Source organism: Hyperolius riggenbachi, chromosome 2, assembly GCF_040937935.1.
Source record: "Hyperolius riggenbachi isolate aHypRig1 chromosome 2, aHypRig1.pri, whole genome shotgun sequence".
NCBI lineage: Eukaryota > Metazoa > Chordata > Amphibia > Anura > Hyperoliidae > Hyperolius > Hyperolius riggenbachi.
The window spans coordinates 234888013-234911330 of NC_090647.1; the positions used below are offsets into that span (position 1 = coordinate 234888013).

Here is a 23318-nt window from a genome sequence, read left to right on the forward strand (position 1 = left end):
GGTCTGCAGGCCTTAAAAGATAGAGTTTTGATAGGTGTCATTAACATACACCCAACCTGAAAGGGATAGAGAGGCTGCTATATGTATTTCCTTTAAAACAATACCAGTTGCCTGGCATCCTGCTGATCTTTTTTGGTGGCAATAGTGTCTGAATCACACACCTGAAACAAACATGTGGCTTATCGAGTCAGAAACATTTGATTGTAATGCTTGTTCAAGGTCCATGGCTAAAAGTATTGGAAGCAGAGGATCAGAAAGATACCCAGACAATTTTCATTATACTAAATACAGTATGTCAGCCTCCAAATACATCCCATCTAAGACCAGGTGTGCTTAACTACCAGACTTTCATTTTAACTTCATTGAATGTGCATGTATTAGATGTAAACCTTGCTTACATCTAAATTAAACTACTCATTCTGCAACGTTTTTGATTCACAAATATATAGGTGTTTCTGTCTCACCTTTTTTTTCTTTTTTATAACAATAATACTTTAGCAATAACCTTGTGTAGTTATATCCTCAGGTGTGTTGGCCATTTTCTCACCTCTTCCTAAGTTCTGACTCCACAAGGATCTGTCTTTTCTTCTGAGAAGGAGGCGGCGGCAGTTCATCTTTACCATGCTTAACAAGAATTTGCTCCCTGGTGGTCACCATAGTTACAGTTTCCATTACAGTTGTCTGTGTTAGTGATGTCTGAGTGGTGGTGACAGCCTGTGAAATCTGTGAACAGTATTGAGACAGAGGTCACACAATATTCCAGAGACTTCAGAGAAGACTGTTTGGAGTGTCAATAGAAAATAATGAAAAACTGCTCTTTGTAAGATCAAAGTCTGGTCTCCAGAGCACAATGCTACTAAAGTGAACATACAAACAGTTCTGTCTAACTCAAATAATGTCAATTGGAGAAATCTGGAAAAGAAAAGACACTTGATAAAATGGCTTAGCTTCACTAAGTAAATGGCAGGATGCCAGTTAAAATTTTCTGTGAATGCACTTCATAGAATTTTTCGAGAAGTTTATAAAGAATGTAAGCATATTTAAACAACTGATAAATAAAAGCTTATATAAAATAGTAAAATAAACAACAGTGAATATGTGCAAATGTACGTTGCAGATGTCAAGTGATTAGAAATAATTTCCAAACTTCTATGACTGTACGCCGAAATTAGGGATGAACTTGATATCAGCAGTAATGACAGAGCGTTTCCCTATAGGGCAGTGCTGTCCAACTTCGCGGGCATGGAGGGCCGTTTTTTTTTTCAGACCACATGGTGGAGGGCCGGCAGACCGACACCCCCCCCCCTCCCCCCCGGGGAAAAAATACAGCAGATTTCCCCACATAATGCAATTGGAGTGATAGCAGAATCCCCACAAAGTACAACCAGATTGGCTGCAGATTCTCCACACAATACACTCAGATTGGCCGCAGATTTGCCCACAAACTGCAATCAGATTGGCTGCAGATTTGCCCACATAATACATTCAGATTAGCTGCAGATTTACCCACAAAATGCATTCAGATTGGCTGCAGCTTTACTCACAAAATACACATAGATTGGCTGCAGATTTACCCACAAAATACACAAAGATTGGCTGCAGCTTTACTCACAAAATACACATAGATTGGCTGCAGATTTACCCACAAAATACACAAAGATTGGTTGCAGCTTGACCCACAAAATACACTTAGATTGGCTGCAGCTTTACTCACAAAATACACATAGATTGGCTGCAGATTTACCCACAAAATACACAAAGATTGGTTGCAGCTTGACCCACAAAATACACAAAGATTGGCTGCAGCTTGACCCACAAAATACACAAAGATTGGCTGCAGATTTACCCACAAATACACAAAGATTGGCTGCAGATTTACCCACAAAATACACAAAGATTGGCTGCAGCTTTACTCACAAAATACACATAGATTGGCTGCAGATTTACCCACAAAATACACAAAGATTGGTTGCAGCTTGACCCACAAAATACACAAAGATTGGCTGCAGATTTACCCACAAATACACAAAGATTGGCTGCAGATTTACCCACAAAATACACAAAGATTGGCTGCAGCTTTACTCACAAAATACACATAGATTGGCTGCAGATTTACCCACAAAATACACAAAGATTGGTTGCAGCTTGACCCACAAAATACACTTAGATTGGCTGCAGCTTTACTCACAAAATACACATAGATTGGCTGCAGATTTACCCACAAAATACACAAAGATTGGTTGCAGCTTGACCCACAAAATACACAAAGATTGGCTGCAGCTTGACCCACAAAATACACAAAGATTGGCTGCAGATTTACCCACAAATACACAAAGATTGGCTGCATATTTACCCACAAAATACACAAAGATTGGCTGCAGATTTACCCACAAAATACACAAAGATTGGTTGCAGCTTAACCCACAAAATACACAAAGATTGGCTGCAGCTTGACCCACAAAATGCATTCAGATTGGCTGCAGATTTACCCACAAAATGCATTCAGATTGGCTGCAGATTTACCCACAAAATACATTCAGATTGGCTGCAGATTTACCTACAAAATGCATTCAGATTGGCTGCAGATTTACCCACATAATACATTCAGATTGGCTGCAGATTTACCCACAAAATGCATTCAGATTGGCTGCAGATTTACCCACATAATACATTCAGATTGGCTGCAGATTTACCCACAAAATGCATTCAGATTGGCTGCAGATTTACCCACATAATACATTCAGATTGGCTGCAGATTTAACCACAAAATGCATTCAGATTGGCTGCAGATTTACCCACAAAATGCATTCAGATTGGCTGCAGATTTACGCACAAACTGCATTCAGATTGGCTGCAGATTTACCCACATAATACATTGAGATTGGCTGCAGTGCAGATTAACCCACAAAATGCATTCAGATTGGCTGCAGATTTACCCACATAATACATTCAGATTGGCTGCAGATTTACCCACAAACTGCATTCAGATTGGCTGCAGATTTACCCACATAATTAATTCAGATTGGCTGCAGATTTACCCACAAAATGGATTCAGAATGGCTGCAGATTTACCCACAAAATGCATTCATATTGGCTGCAGATTTACCCACATAATAAATTCAGATTAGCCGTAGTTCTGCCCACAAAATGCACTCAGAATGGCCTCAGTTCTTCCCACAAAATGCACTCAGATTGGCCTCAGTTCTGCCGACAAAATGCACTCAGATTGGTCTCAGTTCTGCCCACAAAATGCACTCAGATTGGCACTGAATTTGAGAGTAGCCACGAGGTCACGTATGACAGCGTGAACCAGTAAGCGGCAGAGGACAGGGCTTGAAGTGAGCTGGTGCAGTGTTTGATCACGTTACACTGCACCGGCTGAAGATGGAGAACGCGCTGACTACAGAAGATGGGCTCAGAGCGTGAACCAGGAGGCGGCAGAGGACGGGGGTGAAGACTGAGGACTTGCGCTGGCTGCAGAAGACAGGCTCAGAGCATGCTGCTGTTGTGTGGAATTTGACTCACCTCAGCTCAGATCGGCGGCGGCGAGGGCAGGAGATCGGAGCCAGTCAGACCTGCGCATGGCAGCCGCGCGGTGAATTTGAATGGAGGAAGTGACATCATCGGTCACGTCCTGCACTTAAAGTCCCCGGTGCGGCTGCCATGTGCTGATGTGGCTGGTTCCTATCTTCTGCCCCCGCCGTCGCCGATCTGAGGTTTGTTAGAGGCGGCAGAACGGGGGACAAAGAGAGGGGAGGCTGTAGATATTTAGAGTCTGCAGCCGCAGCATGGGGAAAAGTTTTTTGTTTTTTCTTAAGTTGCGCTGCCACAGCATAGAGCAGGCGGCAGGGGGGCCACAGCAGAAGGCCTGGCGGGCCGGATGCGGCCCGCGGGCCGCCAGTTGGACAGCACTGCTATAGGGTACCAGAAATGACAGGAATATGACCGGTGCCATTGTTGACATCCCTTTAAAAAAATGGCTCATCTGACTATCATGCTGATCCTGTGACATTTAATATTGTGTGCTACTGACCGAGAAGTATGTATGTGTCAGACAACATTGGGTGCATGTTTGTCTCAAATGTCTGTGTTTAATGGTAAACTAAAGCCTAGTGATCAGTATAACCAACAGGCAGTTTGCATTTAATATTTCAAGGGGAAAAAATGGCAGACTCTGCATCCCTTACACTAAACTCTTTCTTTGAAAACTAGTGGTAATAAGAGCCATATCATATTAGACTTGGTTACTGCTACCATTCATAGTTACTTTAATATTAAGCAGCTGCTACTAATGTTATCCATGGCAGTTGGTAAAGGACATCTGTGTTCTCTGTTTCAAAACCAAACCAAAAAAAGCTATCTGCTCTCTTATTCTCCCTTGTACGCTTCACAGCGATGTTGATGTGATTATGCCACCCTCACCTCTAATATCTTGATAAATACAGTATATCATCTGCCCCAGCCCCCTTCCTAGATGCTTAATACATAAAAAACTCCTTTTGTGGGCCCCTTGGTACTTAAGCCCTGATTTGCCATGATGGTGGAGATGTCTTTCAAACACCAGATAGATTTGGCACAGGAGTAGCTAACAGAGTACAAATAAAACAGGCAGATACTCTTCTACATCAACTTTTCAACACTATTTTTTGTCTATAATATTTCTGTCTACTCTATCAACTGTCTCTAATAGTCAGTTTCCATAATTTGTAAATTATTCCAAAGCAAAACCCCTTTCTAATGATTAACCACATTAACCTTAATATTTCCCCCTTCCTAATGCATAATCTCAATCTTCTTCCTTGGTATTAACTTCCCAAGTAGGGTAGTTCTTCCTTGCTATAACAAGTTTGACCACTTCATCCCCATATAGATTTCCCAAATATAACCACTGCATAATAGCTGAGTTTAGACATGGGTTAAAAATGTCAATGGCCTCAATTCACTAAGCTCATCTCCTGTCTTTAATAACATTTCTAGAGTTATCACCATGGTGATAAGGCATGTCGTATTCAGAAAACATTTTACCTCAGGCAAACCTAAAGTTAACTCTTCTGTCTTTAAGTTAACTCTATAATCCTTAAAATAACTCCAGCATTCTAAAGTTAAAGCGGACCCAAACCAAACATTTTTTTTAATTCAAAATATTTAGTTGCACCACTCTGACACATACTAAGATAAATAAACACTCCTTCAAGCCTATGAGCATTCAGTGAATGCTTTACACCCCTCTATTTTCATAACTAGGGTTATACAGGTGGCAGCCATTAGCAATTCCTCCTTTGCTGGACACCATCTACTCCCACAGTTTGCCGGAAAAATCCCGGCAATATGAAAGGAAGGGAGGGGTTCCTCCAACAAATGTAAAATATTTTATATTTGTCATCATGCGGCTGAAAAAAGGCTGCTATTTATTATTATAATTTAGAAAATAGATGTTATTTCTGAAATCTTGTATTTTTAATTTGGGTCCACTTTAAAGACAGGCTGTTATTTAACTGCGTGTGAAAATAACTACAGAGGAGGTATCTTAACTACAGAGGAGGTAACTTAAGGAATGAAGAGATAAGGTAACTCTCTCACTGTGTGGTGGCAAGTTTTCTCTTGTCTTATTATCGTCAGCATGATCTTAGTGAATTGAGGCCAATGTGAGGGTTACAGTACAGAAATTTTAGACTTATCAGTTAGGGTTAGATACTATAAAAGAGGATGTGAAGGTTCTTAAAGTTGTCCACTTAAAAAAATAGACTCTTGGACTGATCTACTTTTTTTTCTTTTTACAAGGGCTGTAGATGAGGGTCTTCCTAAAACAGCTACCCATATCTCTGAGAAGAGACAAAAGTCTCTTGGAGTTGTTAACAGATTAAGTCAGCATCTAATTAGAAGCAAACGTCTCAAAGAGTAACTGTCTGGGATAAAATAAAATAAAAAAATATTTTTATTTTTATCTGGTGGGGCGAGCAATGATACACAGACAGTGTAAGGGAGGAGATTATGTCAGGACTGGCTTTATGATAGACACAGACAAAATGGAAAAGAAGGATTTTCTCTTTTTTGCTAGAAAAATCACTATAGAAAAATGTGGACAGTGCAATATATATGTTATGTAAGTATAGCAAGTATTTATCTACCGTACTTATGTTTTGTTTTCTGATATAGTATGGCTGACAGCTCCACTTTAAAGGAAACCTTAACCAAGTGTTGGAAAAAAAACTTCCACTAGCTCCCTGGAGACATCCGGTGTCCTTGCCATCCTGTAACGATGCTCCAGTCCCCCGCTACCATTAAGTTTCATTTTTGGCTACTGGCCAGTTGCTGGGCCAGTGCTCCTGCATGCATGGTCCTGGCTGCACACGTCCCTCGATTCAGCTCCCGTCTCTGTGGCCGTCCTGCAGAAACCCCAGGTAAGAGAAACCTTTTTTTCCCAACAATCATTTAAGGTTTCCTTTACAGTAATTTTCTTAACTTAAAAAAAAAAATATATCTCAGAATACATACTATCCTCCTTACAAGTACTGGACAAATAAAACCAGAACACATCCCTCTGAAACAGTGTAATGAGTGTATTATGAACATTTAAATATTAAGTATTCAACAAAATACACAAGTATTGCACAGGTCAAATTGGAGGGGTCTGTATCTCCCCCTCCCCCACAACAACCAAAATAGCCAGGATTTATAGTGTAGAGGGAAGTGCTTAAGAGTACCGACAGAAGACTATTGAAGTGCTCCTTTCTTTTTTTTTGTTTATAAAGGCTTCAAAGCACAAGCAAAAAGGGTTTAAAAAGGTCTTGTGAAAAAAAATGCCCATACCTCTAAATATTTGCAAAAAGTTCTTGAATGGATCAAGAACCACTGAATAAGCCCTCTCACTACAAGTTTACTTTAATGGGTCATGTACTAAAAATATTTTTTCACTGTATTTTTTCTTTAGTTGACCATCGCAATGACACCTGCATTCAATGTATCAGAATAAGTGTGGATAATTTATTTACTGTGTATAAAACTTTTTGCACTGGATGTTTTGCCGATTTGTGTAGGTTACCTTGAAGGTAACATATTGAAATTAATTGCACTTATTAAAGCCGACCTGAACTCAGAACTTTCTCTCTGCTCTAAATGATAAGCAACAGCATAGTAGCCTTAAAGAAAAACATTTATTTGCTACAGCTGATACAAATCCTGTAATTAACCTGCAGAGCCTTATCCCCGCCGCGGTGAGCAGCGGTCCACAAAGAAGATACTTTAGCGAAACAATTGTTGACAGGTCTCTGTGGGTGGTGACACCAGAATGGTGATTTATTGCGATTGGATACAAACAACTGTACTTTCATGTCTTCCATTTTGCAAGCTCTGCTAATAAATATGGCAGTTAAAAACCAGTTGGTGCCCATGTGAAAACGTTGTTTATGGAGACGTTCAAAACTAGTTGGTGAATCAGCACACGCAGCCGACGTGACGCCATCTAATCCCAGCTATGCTGCCTGACTGAAAACGACGGAGACCGTAGTTTAGTCTCGGCGTGTCCCCCGGGAAAGAGACGTGGATGGTAGTGGAGCCTCTATGATGCAGCGCGAGAAGGGAGTTCACCCCTGCATGCCCCGCACACTGGAAGTGTGGATAAAGAACTAACCCCAGAGCGCGTGGAGAGCCTGGCTCGGGAAAAAGATCAGTCCTGATGTCATGTTATTCCGGGAGGTTGTGAGTAAGGCAGTGAAGACTCTGCACATGTATATTGGGGGCCCCCCATCGCCAATTCTTTAATCACCCAAATGTTTTGCTTGGATTTTTAATGCTAGTGCGGACTGTGAGCAACACCTGCATGAGCTTTGTGCTAACTACTTTTGCTCCTGCTTTGCATGAAACTTCTTGATTACCTGCAGCACTGGAATCTCCAAGAGGGCCATCTAATTGGGGACTATTAGAGTGGTGGTGTAGGCCAAGTTCACCCGCATGTGTACGGATGTCTGTGGGAGATGGATGTCTAATGGTTATGAAGTGTGGTGGTACTGTACAACAGCGCTGTTGTTTTTAATACTGTGACCTGTTGCACAACCTTTTAAGCTTTGCCTATGCACAATAAACAACCTTTTTCTATTTTTGCATGACCCTCTGTCACGGATTGGTTTGTTATAATTACAAGAGTGTGAGGTTTAAATTACCAGCAAATCAGGGAATATTAGGATCGTGGTCCTCCCCCCCTCCCGTTTTGCCCCTCCTTTATTTATGGTGAAAGATTAACTTGCAGTGTGTCTACTTCCTGCTTTCATCAAAGCAGATATAGGGTTAACATCCAGTATTAACAAATTAACTGCTCTGCCAAGGCAGCCAGCTGACACAGCTGAGAGGTCAAATTACATGTGTGATTAGTCACAGATGAGGGGGAATTAGATAGATACAACTCTCTAAATACATACAGTGTGCATGTCTGTATGTTTTCCTTCTGTCCCGTGCAAGAGTTCAGGTCCACTTTAACAAGTGAGCAGGTAAACACCCTTTTATGGCTACAGCAATTATGTTCATTTTTAACCTCCCATAATTACAGTAGTGTGGCAAATTCACACTAGTGTCAGTGGTTATGTTAAATACAACTAATTTATTCCATGTAAATCGTGTGTAAGCAGGAGAAAATATTTTTAGAGAGCTGTTTCACATTTAGTAAGAATGGCCTGGAACACTTTGTTACATATTTTAGTAACCACTAAGATGTGAACATAAAGGTAAAAAAAAGCATAGAAATCACACCTTCCTCCACCATGAATAGTAAGACGGCATCAAAATTAAGTAAGTACATTTTGCCAGTCTCCAAATTCTTAGCTGATCAAAATCCTGTGTTACTTCCCAGAGTATAATTATATTTTCCTGTTAGCTTCTACAAGGCTAATAAACTGCAAATATTCTTAATAAAGTAAATTACTTTACTGCTCATAAAATGGAGAACATGACATTATCTCAAAGTTTTAAATGTTAATGACCGGCTTAGCTAAAGGTTTATTTTAAGACCTATTGCTTTGTTATTTTAGCTTACATTTTCATTGCTATAAGTATCTTGCCCCAAGAAAATATACATCCAGGCTAACCAAATCTGAATGTATTAGTTTCACACATTTAGAAATGGATACTTGCTGTATATGCATGAACCCCCAGTCAAGATTGGCAATTACTATTACACTTGAAAAAAAACTTATAATAAAACTAAAATATATTACCGAGTACCCAATAAAATCATAGTGACATAGAACCACTAGGGTTTTTTGCTTTATGAAAACTTATTAAACTACTTTGGGACCACCGTAGGTTAAAACTATGCCACACTTGCGGTTGCCTAAGCCTGATACAGCATAGCTTTAACTTCGGTGGCTCCCATGAATGAGATGTGAATGCACATCCCCACCGACACTGAGTCTAAAGACAGCTGAGTTTCGTACATTGGCCAGGAGCCGCTTTCATTGGCTCCTGACCTCCTAATCACTATACACCAATCACAGTGATCAGGAAGAGAGAAATGGAAAAAAAGGTTCTGGTCCTGTAAGGGGCCAGAGCCTTTGGTACTAAAGTAGTTAGTCCATGCCTTGCACATAAGATGATTAAATCAATCCAAAACAGCTGTACATTGAGTTAGTATAGAACTGTAAAAGGAATAGGATATGGACACATTGCACACCAGCAGATCTGGAGGTGTGTCTGTATGGCTTTTAGGGATGTAACAGAGCAATTTGCATAACCAGCAGTGATGCTTCATGGGGATTTTTCTTGCTTACAAATGGCTGAATTATTAAAAATACCCTTTGTTTTAAGAAAGCAAATCTAAATTTGAAAGTTAAACCCTTGCATGTTCACATTGAAGAAGGCGTGTCCTTTTGCAGTCCTTTTGCAGGGTGTGTGTGTGTGTGTGTGTGGGGGGGGGGGGGGGTTGAAACTTAAATTGTTAAAGAGAACCCAAAGAGGGCCCATAATGACTCTTAGCAGAACATTGAAAAAAAAAATATTCAGGGTACTCATTTTTAAATACATTTTCCTAATGTCAGAAATGTTTCTAATAGCTACAGTATATATTGATGAACATTTTGATGCTGAAACCAGGACAATGAATGTGAAAGTGGGTATCCATTTGTTTTAATAAATCATCATTACTGGGAGATAAAAATAATTCTGCCATATAAAAACGGACATTTACTTTACAATTGTCAGCTACGATCACATTTTGAAAATCTATTATCTGGGAAAGATTGAATCTGGTTGTGGCTTCGCTGTGAAAAGCAGTGGGTACACTAGCATTTAATACTTTGTTAGCGGTGGTGCCCTATCCTTCTGCAAGACTAGTGCCCCATGGGATCTTGTATGTGCAGATGAGACTGGATTCTTAACAAATCACCCGCATGCCAAGGCTGTCTATAATGAAGGGCTGCAGGATGACAGTGATCTTAAGGGTGCATCTAAGGTTTTGATTTTATATATGGGTGTACACTAAACCAGGCATTTGTAAAGGTAAACTGCCTAATAATGATTTGGAGGGGAACTCTGACTAATAATTTGAGGGAAACACTGCCTAGCTATGATTTGGGGGAAAACTGCTTAGTTATGATTGTGAGGCTATGCCTAATTACAGTATGTTTACTGAATTACTGCTTGATTATGATTAGGAGCAGATTTTGCCTAATTATGTGTAGGGACACTATTCCTATTCATGTGAATTGCTGCTAAATTATGTTTGGGGAGACATTCTCCTACAGGGGACATGCAGCCTAATTTTTTTATTTTGGGAGAGGAAAAGCTGCCTGATTTGATTTTTAATGGGAATTATGCTGCATAATTACACGTTTAAGGGGAATTATGCCTAATTTTGTTTTGGAAACATCTCCTAATTTGGTTGACAGGAACTGGAATTTACCTAATTGTGTTTTGGGGGGGATATACTGCTTATTATGTTATTTGGTGCACACACTGCTGAATTATGTGCTTTGGGGGAGCATGCTGCCTAACTGTTGTTTTGGGATCTGCCTGCTTGATTAGGTGGGTGGATTAAGGGCTATCTGCAGAAGACAGATGGCAATCACTAGTAGAAATGCAAGCTTTTTTTGTTGTAAGTCCATGCAGCAGAGGTGGCCTGCATACAAATAGCAGGAACCCTTTTACGGTCAGCAGCTACTGTATTGTGGATGAGTCCACTGAATGACCAATGATAGAAATACTGAAAGAGTAAAAATTTTAAATCTATACAATAGCTAAGTTCTGGAGCCCAAATCAAACAAACATGTTAATTTATGAATAATATCACCAGCATCAACGCACCACTGCAGGACAAGTAGTAATGTAGGACTCCTTGCTGTAATATTGACCATCCTGTTACAATTTCTACTATTAATTTCATATAGTACATTATTTCTGGTGCTATTTAAATAATACGTCAATGCAATCAAATTACACACCATACAGTGTAAAACGTACATGCAGGTGAAACGAACAGTAGATATAACAAAACCAAGGAACTACGCACACATGCTAGATTAAACCTCTGTGGTGGCTGATGAGGACCACCTTTGCTGAGAACCTAGCATGTGTTCAGTGGCCCCGATCCCCCTCAGCATGCACATGAGTGATTTGCCTGGTGGTGGACTGACTCCCCTGACCACTACTTGAGGGCATTGTTCTCCTCACTTACCCCACCTGTTCTGTGCTCCTCCATTGGCACTCCAAGCCCTGTATCGCAACAGAACATTTTGCCAGCCTGGAGGCTAGAGATATGCCCTCAACAGCCTCCAGGCTGGCACTGTCGCCCGAGAGATTGTGCCCCAATCTCTGCCTGGTGACAGTTCTCACAAGGATGTACGAAGGAATATCAGCAGCACCGCTACAGTGAAAAAGATCGCTCTTTTATTTGTGCAATAAAATCATGTAGCAAAAATAGAGCTGGAGGCTCCAGCTCTATTTTTGCTACATGATTTTATTGCACAAATAAAAGAGCGATCTTTTTCACTGTAGCGGTGCTGCTGATATTCCTTTTTTTGCTAGTTTTGAACTTGATGAGCAACAAGTTCTGATCAGCTATAGCACGCTTGTCTCCATTTAGAGTGCTGGGTCAAACTACTTGTTTGCAAGGATGTATGAAGGGTAATGGAAGATTGCCCCTACAATCTTACAATCTAAGGGAACAATGGATGAACAAAGAGTTATGCTGGATACACACGGTTGGTTCCCGCACTCGATTCCCGTCGATGCGCCGCTCGATTCTCGTCGATTTGTTTATTTCCGACATGTCCAATTTGTATTTCGATGGATCGTTAGGTCGATTTGCAATACTTTACATGACAATCTACCTAAAAATCATCGAAATGTGCTTGGAAATGTTCGCAAATAATCGAATCGTCAGGAATCGAGCGGCGCATTCGATGCGGGAACGAACCATGTGTATTCACCATTAGGGACATAAGGAATGAACACAAAAAGTAATGGTGAATACACACGGTTCGTTCCCGCATCGAATGCGCCGCTCGATTCCCGACGATTCGATTATTTCCGAACATTTCCAAGCGCATTTCGATGATTTTTAGGTCGATTGCCATGTCAAGTATGGCAAATCGACCTAACGATCCATCGAAACGCGAATCGGACATGTCGGAAATAAACGAATCGACGGGAATCGAGCGGTGCATCGACGGGAATCGAGTGCGGGAACGAACTGTGTGTATCCAGCATAACAGGATGTGTGGTGGACAAATGAGATAAGAGGAGTCTTGTTTAAATGCTATCTGGATTTCTCCTCTGTAGCAAATATGTGGATTAGTAAAATCCACAGTCCTGTATGCATACTCTAAATGAGAGGTTTAGAAATGGTTATAGCCAGAGAATCAGCAGCATAACAGAATTTGAAGAATAGATTTTTTTTTTTTAAGGATCAAATACAACAGTTTTCACCAGCTGTCTAATAACAGGTGTATTCTAACAATCCAAATACGGTCTCCTTCAGTAACCAACAATAACAAGGCTTTTTTATTTACTTATTTACTTTAGCAGATGTAACGTTAACAACTAAAACACATTTATGGTGACAGGTTTTTCTTACAGTTGCTGTTGCATCTTTCTGGGGGAAAAAAAGCCAATTTTTCTCATACTTGGAAGTGTTATCATCAGCTGTCATATAACATAGCTAACTCTGCTACACACATTTCAAGGTGCTGGAAGACGCCACATAATGTCATCACTGTGTGTTCTTTTTTTTCTCTTTTTCTTTTTTTTATTTCTTTATTTAAGGGAAGCCCTGAGACAATTGCCAGGAATATATATATATATATATATATATATATATATATATATATATATATATATATATATACATACAGTGGGTTGCAAAAGTATTCGGCCCCCATGAAGTTTTCCACATTTTGTCACATTACTGCCACAAACATGCATCAATTTTATTGGAATTCCACGTAAAAGACCAATACAAAGTGATGTACATGTGAGAAGTGGATCGAAAATCATACATCATTCCAAACATTTTTTACAAATAAATGACTGCAAAGTAGGGTGTGTGTAATTATTCGGCCCCCTGAGTCAATACTTTGTAGAACCACCTTTTGCTGCAATACAGCTGCCAGTCTTTTTAGGTATGTCTCTACCAGCTTTGCACATCTAGAGACTGAAATCCTTGCCCATTCTTCTTTGCAAAACAGCTCCAGCTCAGTCAGATTAGATGGACAGCATTTGTGAACAGCAGTTTTCAGATCTTGCCACAGATTCTCGATTGGATTTAGATCTGGACTTTGACTGGGTAATTCTAACACATAGATATGTTTTGTTTTAAACCATTCCATTGTTGCCCTGGCTTTATGTTTAGGGTCATTGTCCTGCTGGAAGGTGAACCTCCGCCCCAGTCTCAAGTCTTTTGCAGTCTCCAAGAGGTTTTCTTCCAAGTTTGCCCTGTATTTGGCTCCATCCATCTTCCCATCAACTCTGACCAGCTTCCCTATCCCTGCTGAAGAGAAGCACCCCCCGAGCATGATGCTGCCACCACCATATTTGACAGTGGGGATGGTGTGTTCAGAGTGATGTGTAGTGTTAGTTTTCTGCCACACATAGCGTTTTGCATTTTGGCCAAAAAGTTCCATTTTGGTCTCATCTGACCAGAGCACCTTCTTCTACGTGTTTGCTGTGTCCCCCACATGGCTTGTGGCAAACTGCAAACGGGACTTCGTATGCTTTCTGTTAACAATGCCTTTCTTCTTGCCACTCTTCCATAAAGGCCAACTTTGTACAGTGCACTGCATGACTAATAGTTGTCCTATGGACAGAGTCTCCCACCTGAGCTGTAGATCTCTGCAGCTCGTCCAGAGTCACCATGGGCCTCTTGACTGCATTTCTGATCAGCACTCTCCTTGTTCGGCCTGTGAGTTTAGGTGGATGGTCTTGTCTTGGTAGGTGTACAGTTGTGCCATACTCCTTCCATTCCTGAATGATCGTTTGAACAGTGCTCTGTGGGATGTTCAAGGCTTTGGAAATCTTTTTGTAGCCTAAGCCTGCTTTAAATTTCTCAATAACTGTATCCCTGACCGATCTGGTGTGTTCTTTGGACTTCACGGTGTTGTTTCTCCCAATATTCTCTTAGACAACCTCGTAGGCCCTCACAGAGCAGCTGTATTTGTACTGACATTAGATTACACACAGGTGAACTCTATTTAGTCATTAGCACTCATCAGGCAATGTCTATAGGCAACTGACTGCACTCAGATCAAAGGGGGCTGAATAATTATGCACACACCACTTTGCAGTTATTTATATGTAAAAAATGTTTGGAACCATGTATGATTTTTGTTCCACTTCTGATGTGTACACCACTTTGTATTGGTCTTTCATGCGGAATTCCAATAAAATTGATTCATGTTTATGGCAGTAATGTGACAAAATGTGGAAAACTTCAAGGGGGCGGAATACTTTTGCGCATATATATATATATATTCCTTGTCATCCATTCTCTAGGTTGCTTAAGAGATAGTGGTCCTTTTATAGTAATTTTATAAGGAATACCGAAACAGACTTTGGTGACCCAGAACCACCTTGAAGGTTTAAATGGTTTAAAGAAACCAAAAAGCCCTTTATTAAAATGCAATGCTAAATGTAATTTTGCCTTCTTAAAACAGGAGGCATTTGTGATAATTTAGCTGTAAGTGAGCAACTGTGATTTCCCATGATGCATCACACCCAAATGGTGGTTTCTGGCTCCCCATGAGCTGTTTGGGTTATTACTTAGTACTGGTTCAAGCCCTATCCCATAGAGCCATATTAATCCATGCCATGTACTGATGAGCACCAAGATATCCAAAACAGGCTATATTTATGTTGGATGTAAAACGTATAAGCTACCGGCTCACTATGCACCAGCAGTTCTGGATGTGCAGCCTTGCTTTCAAGGACATAAAGAGATGATTTACATATATGAAAGTGATGCATCATGGGAAACCACAGTTACTAACAGCTGAATTATCGCAAATACCTTCTGCTTTAAGAAGGCAAAATTACATTTTTTATTTTACAAGATTAGTTTAGAAAACTTGAATATGAGCTTTAAGAGTGGCTGAGGGAAACATGATTGTTTTTAAATAAATCAAGAATAATCTTAACCTGTTAAATAAAGTACTTGTACAAATTATATGCACTTAATGTTTTACGAAGAAGTGCTGCAGAAATAACCATTTCACATTAACATAGCTCACAGCAAGGAAATAGTAGAAGCAAATACATGCTGATTTTTCTAGCCGCTGGGAATATGTGTGGGACAGCAGACTCTACCATTAAGTTGATTTACTTTGTTTTCTTTTTTATCATCTCTGAAGTAGGAAAATTTGGATTTTTATTGTAGCTCATGGGAAGGTTGCATTAGTATAAAAGCAAGAAATCGAGAAACTGCTTGTTCATTCAGAATTGATACTCCAAAGTACGATGTGCTCAAACAGCAAGTGAGGTAAAGACCTGTACTGTTACATCCTACCATGTAAGTTTTGTCTTAGGATCGGGAAGACTCAGTTTAAAGGCAGGACGCCTTGAAGTAAAAACACAATCTCAGGGCTGGTGCACACCAAAAACCGCAAGCAGATCCGCAAAATGCTAGCAGATTTTTAAACGCTTTTTTTTATTTTTATGCGGCGTTTTGCTAGCGTTTTGCGGATTGCTGCTGCGGTTTTCAGTATAGTAGATTTCATATATTGTTACAGTAAAGCTGTTACTGAACAGCTTCTGTAACAAAAACGCCTGCAAAACCGCTCTGAAGTGCCGTTTTTCAGAGCGGTTTGCGTTTTTCCTATACTTAACATTGAGGCAGAAACGCACCCGCAATCCAAAAAATGCCTCACCCAGGCATTTTTCGTTTCTGCAAAACGCCCCCCGCTCTGGTGTGCACCACCCCATTGAGATACATTGACCAAGCAGATCCGCAGCCGCAAGCGGATCTGAAAACGCCCAAAAAGCCGCTCGGTGTGCACCAGCCCTTACAGCTTCTGGTGCTGAGGCTGAACTGTGCATTTTCAAATCTTACATTCAATCCCACCAACTAATGCCGATTTCCTGCTCTTCAAAAATGACAAACACTTCAAATACAACAAAGACATGCTGTCATATTGTCATACAAATATTATAGTAACATTTGCAGCCAGATTTTGGAAAGCTACTCTTACATTAAACAGAAGATCTGTCAGGACTAAGAATCAGATGACATTTCTTCTTCTTCTTCTTCCTCTTCTTCTGTTTTTTTAATCAATGTTACATTGAAAATGAACTTTTTTCTTTGATTATTTTGTATCAATTATGTATTTATTTATTTATTGTCAAAAGCTATTTATAATAACGTTCCCCATAATAGTCTTAAGATCTCAATAAAGGCTACACGACATTAAAGTGGAATGAAACCCATCATTCCTTCTTTGTTTTTTTTTTTGTTTTTTTACTAGAACAGAATTCAAAGGGTTAAACACAGACCTTCGAAGATCCCCTGCAGGGAGAACTGGACAAATCGGAACAAGAGATAATGTTATCTTGTGTTTAATTGTATCAAGTGAGAAAGGTAAACAAACCCTTCTCTGACACTGCAAACTCTCCTGAAGACAGTGAGACAATCAGAAAGCATCAGAAAGCATGTCTGCTTATGTTAGCAGATGAGTAAAGGGGCCCATACACTCAGCCGATTTTCTGGCCGACCGATCGATCCCGATCGATCGATCGATTGATCGTTTGCAAATCGGTTGGTCAATCGACCGATCGATGGCCGATTTCGATCGATTTCGATGGATTTCCATCGAACTGGCTGGGTGGAAAATTTAAGTCGATCTGATGAGATTGCTTATCAGTTTGCATTGGCCTTAATGGAAATCTGATGGCAAAAAAATGCCATCAGATCGAATTTCAATAGATTTCAAACTGAAATCTATTGGAATTCTATCCTGGTAAAAAATGTTCTAAAAACGCATCAGATAGATCATCAGATGCATTTCTTATCTATCTGCTGCCAATCTGATGAGTGTATGGGCACCTTTAAGCAGTTATGAATAAAATGCAAAGCCAGCTTTCAGAGCAAAAAAAAAAGTGTACTTTGGGAACGTATCATTTCTAAATGAATAATAACACTTATGCACAAAAGCAAATATGATAACCGTATGGCATATAAAAGGCAGGAAAACATGTTTTTTATTGAATATTGTGTCAGGGTTTTATACCGATTTAAAGCTGATCATATCAGGTTCGAGTACCAACAAAAAAAGGTATTAAAAGAGTGAAGAGAAATCTCCTGCTCCTTTAAATAAATGAAGTTTAAGCCTGTTCTACATATTCGGCAGTATTAGACATACTAATGGGCCTGTTGCATGAGCAACCTTCACTACCTTCCACAGTTACTACTCTCATAACCGCTAATAACTTATTTCACTGTACAGCTGGACACATTATATCCATTTACTGTTATTATTCAAAGCATATTTTTCTTTTTTATATACTCCATTTTCGGATAAAACAATAATGGTCATATTGTCCATGCACCGCCAAACACTTAGCATTGAATACTATAAGCCAAAATGGACTTTTTGGTTTCCAGACATTTTCTCTGGCATGGATGTGCAAGTACGAAGACTGGTATATTTATGAGTCTTTTCTTATTTACGGAGTTGGGAATTGGCAATCTGTGCCTTGGAATGGTAGGTGGGACAGCTTTATGATGCCTTTAATGGTGTCCATATGTCTTATTCTCATCAGGGCAGGTAGTAGACAGATGAATAGCTTAAAATAATAAAATGATGAGCACCATTTCATGCCTAATGTGCTCCGCTGGGGACTGCAAACTTTTCTAGGCGTCTGTATTTAAAATTGTGAAGATCAAAAGAAGATCAAAAAGGTAAACTTTTTTTCTTAGTATTGTCCAGGATAATATAGTTTTAAAGTATATGCTTTTTAAACATCCAGCATTTGTACATAAGACATCTAAAACATCTGTTCTTTATAGCACTACCCTCTTACAATGTGTAAGTAAATTTGTATCTGCTAATCTCTACTTTCTGGTTGGGCATATTCGTTTTCTATCATTACTGATAGTGTAAGATGGACTTCTAGTAAAATGTATTCTTAAAAGAGTGATTCCTTGATCCTGCCCGTTTCTAGCCCCGTGCGGGGCGTGCCACCGCCCGGGGCGCTGTTGGGAGGGGGGCGCTATAATGGAGGGGGGAGCCGGAGCCGCGGGGAGGGCAACCCAACCTCTACCTCCCTCTCCCGGGCTGCCCTCCGTGCTCCCCCCTCAGATGTATAGTGAGCAGCAGCAGCCAGGGAGGGAGCGCTGTATACAACTCACCTCCCTGGCTCCAAGCGCTGCTCTCTCATCGCCGGTCTTCTCCTCTCTGCATACACGCTTATACACACGCTGCTTCCTGTTTAGCCGGAAGCAGCGTATGTATACGCGTGTAGGCAGATGGGAGAAGACCGGCGACGAGAGAGCAGCGCTTGGAGCCAGGGAGGTATGTTGTATACAGCGCTCCCTCCCTGGCTGCTACTGCTCACTATACATCTGAGGGGGGAGCACGGAGGGCGGTCCGGGAGAGGTCGGGTTGCCCTCCCCATGGCTACGGTGCTTCCCCCCTCCATTATGGGGGACAGCTACCTATCTAACCTATCCTGGGGTGCACCTACCTAATCTAACCTACGCTGGGGGGCAGCTACCTATCTAACCTATCCTGGGGGGCACCTACCTAATCTAACCTACGCTGGGGGGCACCTACCTAATCTAACCTACGCTGGGGGGCAGCTACCTATCTAACCTATCCTGGGGGGCACCTACCTAATCTAACCTACACTGGGGGGCAGCTACCTATCTAACCTATACTGGGGGGCACCTACCTAATCTAACCTACACTGGGGGGCAGCTACCTATCTAACCAACACTGGGGGGCAGCTACCTATCCTGGGGGGCACCTACCTAATCTAACCTACGCTGGGGGACAGCTACCTTATCTAACCTATACTGGGGGGCACTTACCTAATCTAACCTACACTGGGGGGCAACTACCTATCTAACCTATACTGGGGGGCACCTACCTAATCTAACCTACACTGGGGGGCAGCTACCTATCTAACCTACACTGGGGGACAGCTACCGATCTAACCTACACTGGGGGGCAGCTACCTATCAAACCTATACTGGGGGGCACCTACCTAATCTAACCTATGCTGGGGGGCAGCTACCTATCTAACCTATACTGGGGGGCACCTGTCTAATCTAGCCTATACTGGAAGGGGGGGCAGCTACCTGATCTAACCTATACTGGGGGGCATCTACCTATCTAACGTATACTGAGGGGCAGCTACCTATCTAACCTATACTGGGGGGCAGCTACCTATCTAACCTATACTGGGGGGGGCAGCTACTTATCTAACCTATACTGGGGGCACTTATCTAACCTGTATTGGGGGCACCTACCTACCTAGCTAGCCTATACAGGTGACAACTATACTGGCTACCTTTATTGGAGACACCTACCTAAATGACCTATACTGGGGGCACCTACCTATCTATCTAACCTATGCTGGGGGCAACTATTCTGGCTACCTATATTAGAGGCACCCACCTAGCTAACCTGTACTGGGGTACCTACCTATCTAACTTATACCGGGGGCGCCTGCCTATCTAACCTATACTGGAGGCAACTATACTGGCTACCTATACTGGAGGCACCTACCTGGCTAACCTATAGCGGGGGCAACTATACTGGCTCACCTATGCCTGGCCACCTATACCGGGGTACCTATTCTTGGCTACCTATACTGGGGGGACCTATACTAAGTGAAACTAGACCTGGCTAACCTATACTGCGGGCACTCATACCTTGCTCCGGGGGGCGGGGGGGGGGCGCAATTTTTACACCCTCGCCCTGGGTGCATTTTAGCCTAGAAACTGCACTGTCCTTGATATCCGGATTAATGCATTTCTGCCTGTTATGAACTGACTGGCAGTGGAACAAGTGATTACACTAGTAGCGTGTACTGAAAGGCAAGGTAAATGGTATTTGTTAATGAAATAACAAATGAATACGGTTCTCCTATCCACCTTCATGCACCTGAAATCATAAAATCTCACATCAGACCAAAGGGACTCAGAGAGAGAGAAGAAGGCCTGGGCCATAGAGGCGAGTCTGGTAAAAATGGCGAAGGAGCAGAGCCGCTAAAAATGCCGTTGCCATAGGGGGCAATAGTAAAGGCCGCGATAAGCAGCAATGAACGGTAATTATGGTGCAAGATAAGTAGCGGGTTTTGCCATATTTAGGGTGCCTGCTATTTATTATGCACCATAATTGTTTATTGCTACTAATCGTGGCTTTTACTATTGCTGCCTGCTGTCGCAGTGGGGTAGTTTAGGAGTTTAAAGGGAACCTGAAGTGAGTAAAAGTGTTTAAAATAAACACATGACGTAGCTACAAATGAATATTACATACTAAACTCACCATCAGTTCCTCTCAGAAGGTCTCTATTTTCTTCCCACTGTGATCCCTTCCGGTTCTGACAATATTTTGTCAGAACTGAAATACACCAATTGCTGTCAGTTATATATCAGCAGCTGTCAGTTACAACTGAATGTGAAAAGTGATGTCCATGTTTCCCTATGGCTGAAGTGGGTGATATTACAGTTTAACAGTGTGCTGACCAGGAAGCTATTATGGGGTAATGGCCATTTTTAAAATGGAGGACGGAGAATTCCATTGAACATAGTGGGCAAATGAGACACAGGAGAGCATATTTATTTTGACTTTTTATTTTCAGTTCAGGTTCTCTTTAAAGAGGAGCTGCCAGCTATACTGTCTCAAAAAAAAAGCACATATATAAGTAGATAAATACTTGCTCTACATACATAACATATGTATTGTGCTGTGCACATTGAGAATTTTATATAATAATAAAAATAAAACTGTTTCAGGCAGCTGCCATCTTGGGATCCCTGAGTGAAGCCTATGCTGATGTAATTTCCGCCCATTCTCTGTTACTTCTTATCTGTGTGATTTAGTATGCATTACCCACCCTAGCCCCAGCCCTCAGACACTCCCAGCCAGCTCACTAGTGGGAAGTGCAATCAGATACATCATCATTGTGCGACTGCAGAGCTGGTTTATTTGTATGGATAAGATGGCAGAAACTGCTGCAGGGGCTGAGTGATTTCCTCATCTTCTCAGCTTTCTGACACAGAACACACGCAGACGCACACTCCATGCATACACAGAACAGACACAGGCACACACTCCATGCATACACAGAACAGACACAGGCGCACACTCCATGCATACACAGAACAGACACAGGCGCACACTCCATGCATACACAGTACAGACACAGGCGCACACTCCATGCATACACAGTACAGACACAGGCGCACACTCCATGCATACAAAGGCGCACACTCCATGCATTGACAGACACAGGCGCACACTCCATGCATACACAGTACAGACACAGGCGCACACTCTATGCATACACAGTACAGACACAGGTGCACACTCCATGCATACACAGTACAGACACAGGCGCACACTCCATGCATACACAGAACAGACACAGGCGCACACTCCATGCATACACAGAACAGACACAGGCGCACACTCCATGCATACAGATGCACACTCCATGCATACACAGACACAGGCGCACACTCCATCCATACACAGACACAGGCACACACTCCATGCATACACAGACACACACTCCATGCATGCACAGACACAGGCGCACAATCCATGCATACACAGACACAGGCGCACACTCCATGCATACACAGACACAGGCGCACACTCCATGCATACACAGTACAGACACAGGTGCACACTCCATGCATACACAGTACAGACACAGGCACACACTTCATGCATACACAGTACAGACACAGGCGCACACTCCATGCATACACAGTACAGACACAGGCGCACACTCTATGCATACAGACACAGACGCACACTCCATGCATACACAGACACAGGCACACACTCCATGCATACACAGACACAGGCACACACTCCATGCATACACAGACACATACTCCATGCACACACACACACACACTCCATGCACACGCAGATGCACACTCCATGCATATACAGAACAGACACAGGCACATACATATAGACAGGGGCGTCGCTAGCCCTGTTTTGGGGGGCACGTGCCCCCAATCTGTCCTGGGGTGCCACGGATCTCTGCCCGGCCGCCCCCTCTGTCAGACTCAGCGGCTCCCTCCAGCCGCCGCGTCAGTGACAGTCTCAGACCTCAGGATCAGGCGGCGAGCCGGCGACTAATCGGGCGGGCGCTAGGACCCAGCGCCCGCACTGATATGCGGAAGTGACATCACTTCCGCATATAGAGCGGGTGTGTCGAGCCCCGCTCGTACAACTGGTTGGGTCGCCGCTGATCCTGAGGACTGCTGAGAGGTAGGGGGGGAGCGGCGGCAGCGGCGGCTAGAGGGGGGGCCTCCCTGTCACTCACTCACTCACTCACTCACTCCGTAAAGGGCCTCCCTGTCACTCACTCACTCCCTAAAGGGGATCCCTGGCATGCACTCATTTCCTAAAGGGGCTCCCTGGCACTTACTCACTTCCTAAACGGGCTCCCTGTCACTCACTCACTACCTAAAGGGCCTCCCTGTCACTCACTCACTCCCTAAAGGGGCTCCCTGGCACGCACTCACTCCCTAAAGGGGCTCCCTGGCACGCACTCACTCCCTAAAGGGGCTCCCTGTCACTCACTCACTCCCTAAAGGGGCTCCCTGTCACTCACTCCCTAAATGGGCTCCCTGGCACTCACTCACTTCCTAAAGGGGC

General features: G+C 42.2%; 1 protein-coding gene across 14 annotated transcripts in view; it reads right to left on the reverse strand.

Annotated features, from left to right (window-relative positions):
- Positions 1-23318, reverse strand: part of DMD (dystrophin) — a 3066377-nt gene that overhangs the window by 1979565 nt on the left and 1063494 nt on the right. For 13 of the 14 annotated variants that reach the window (XM_068268325.1, XM_068268327.1, XM_068268324.1 and 10 more), the window contains one exon: positions 548-723. In XM_068268325.1, the coding sequence (XP_068124426.1) occupies positions 548-723 (176 nt within the window). Of the gene's footprint in view, positions 1-547; positions 724-20963; positions 20991-23318 lie in introns of those variants that run through there. The other variant, XM_068268332.1, reaches the window with a different exon arrangement.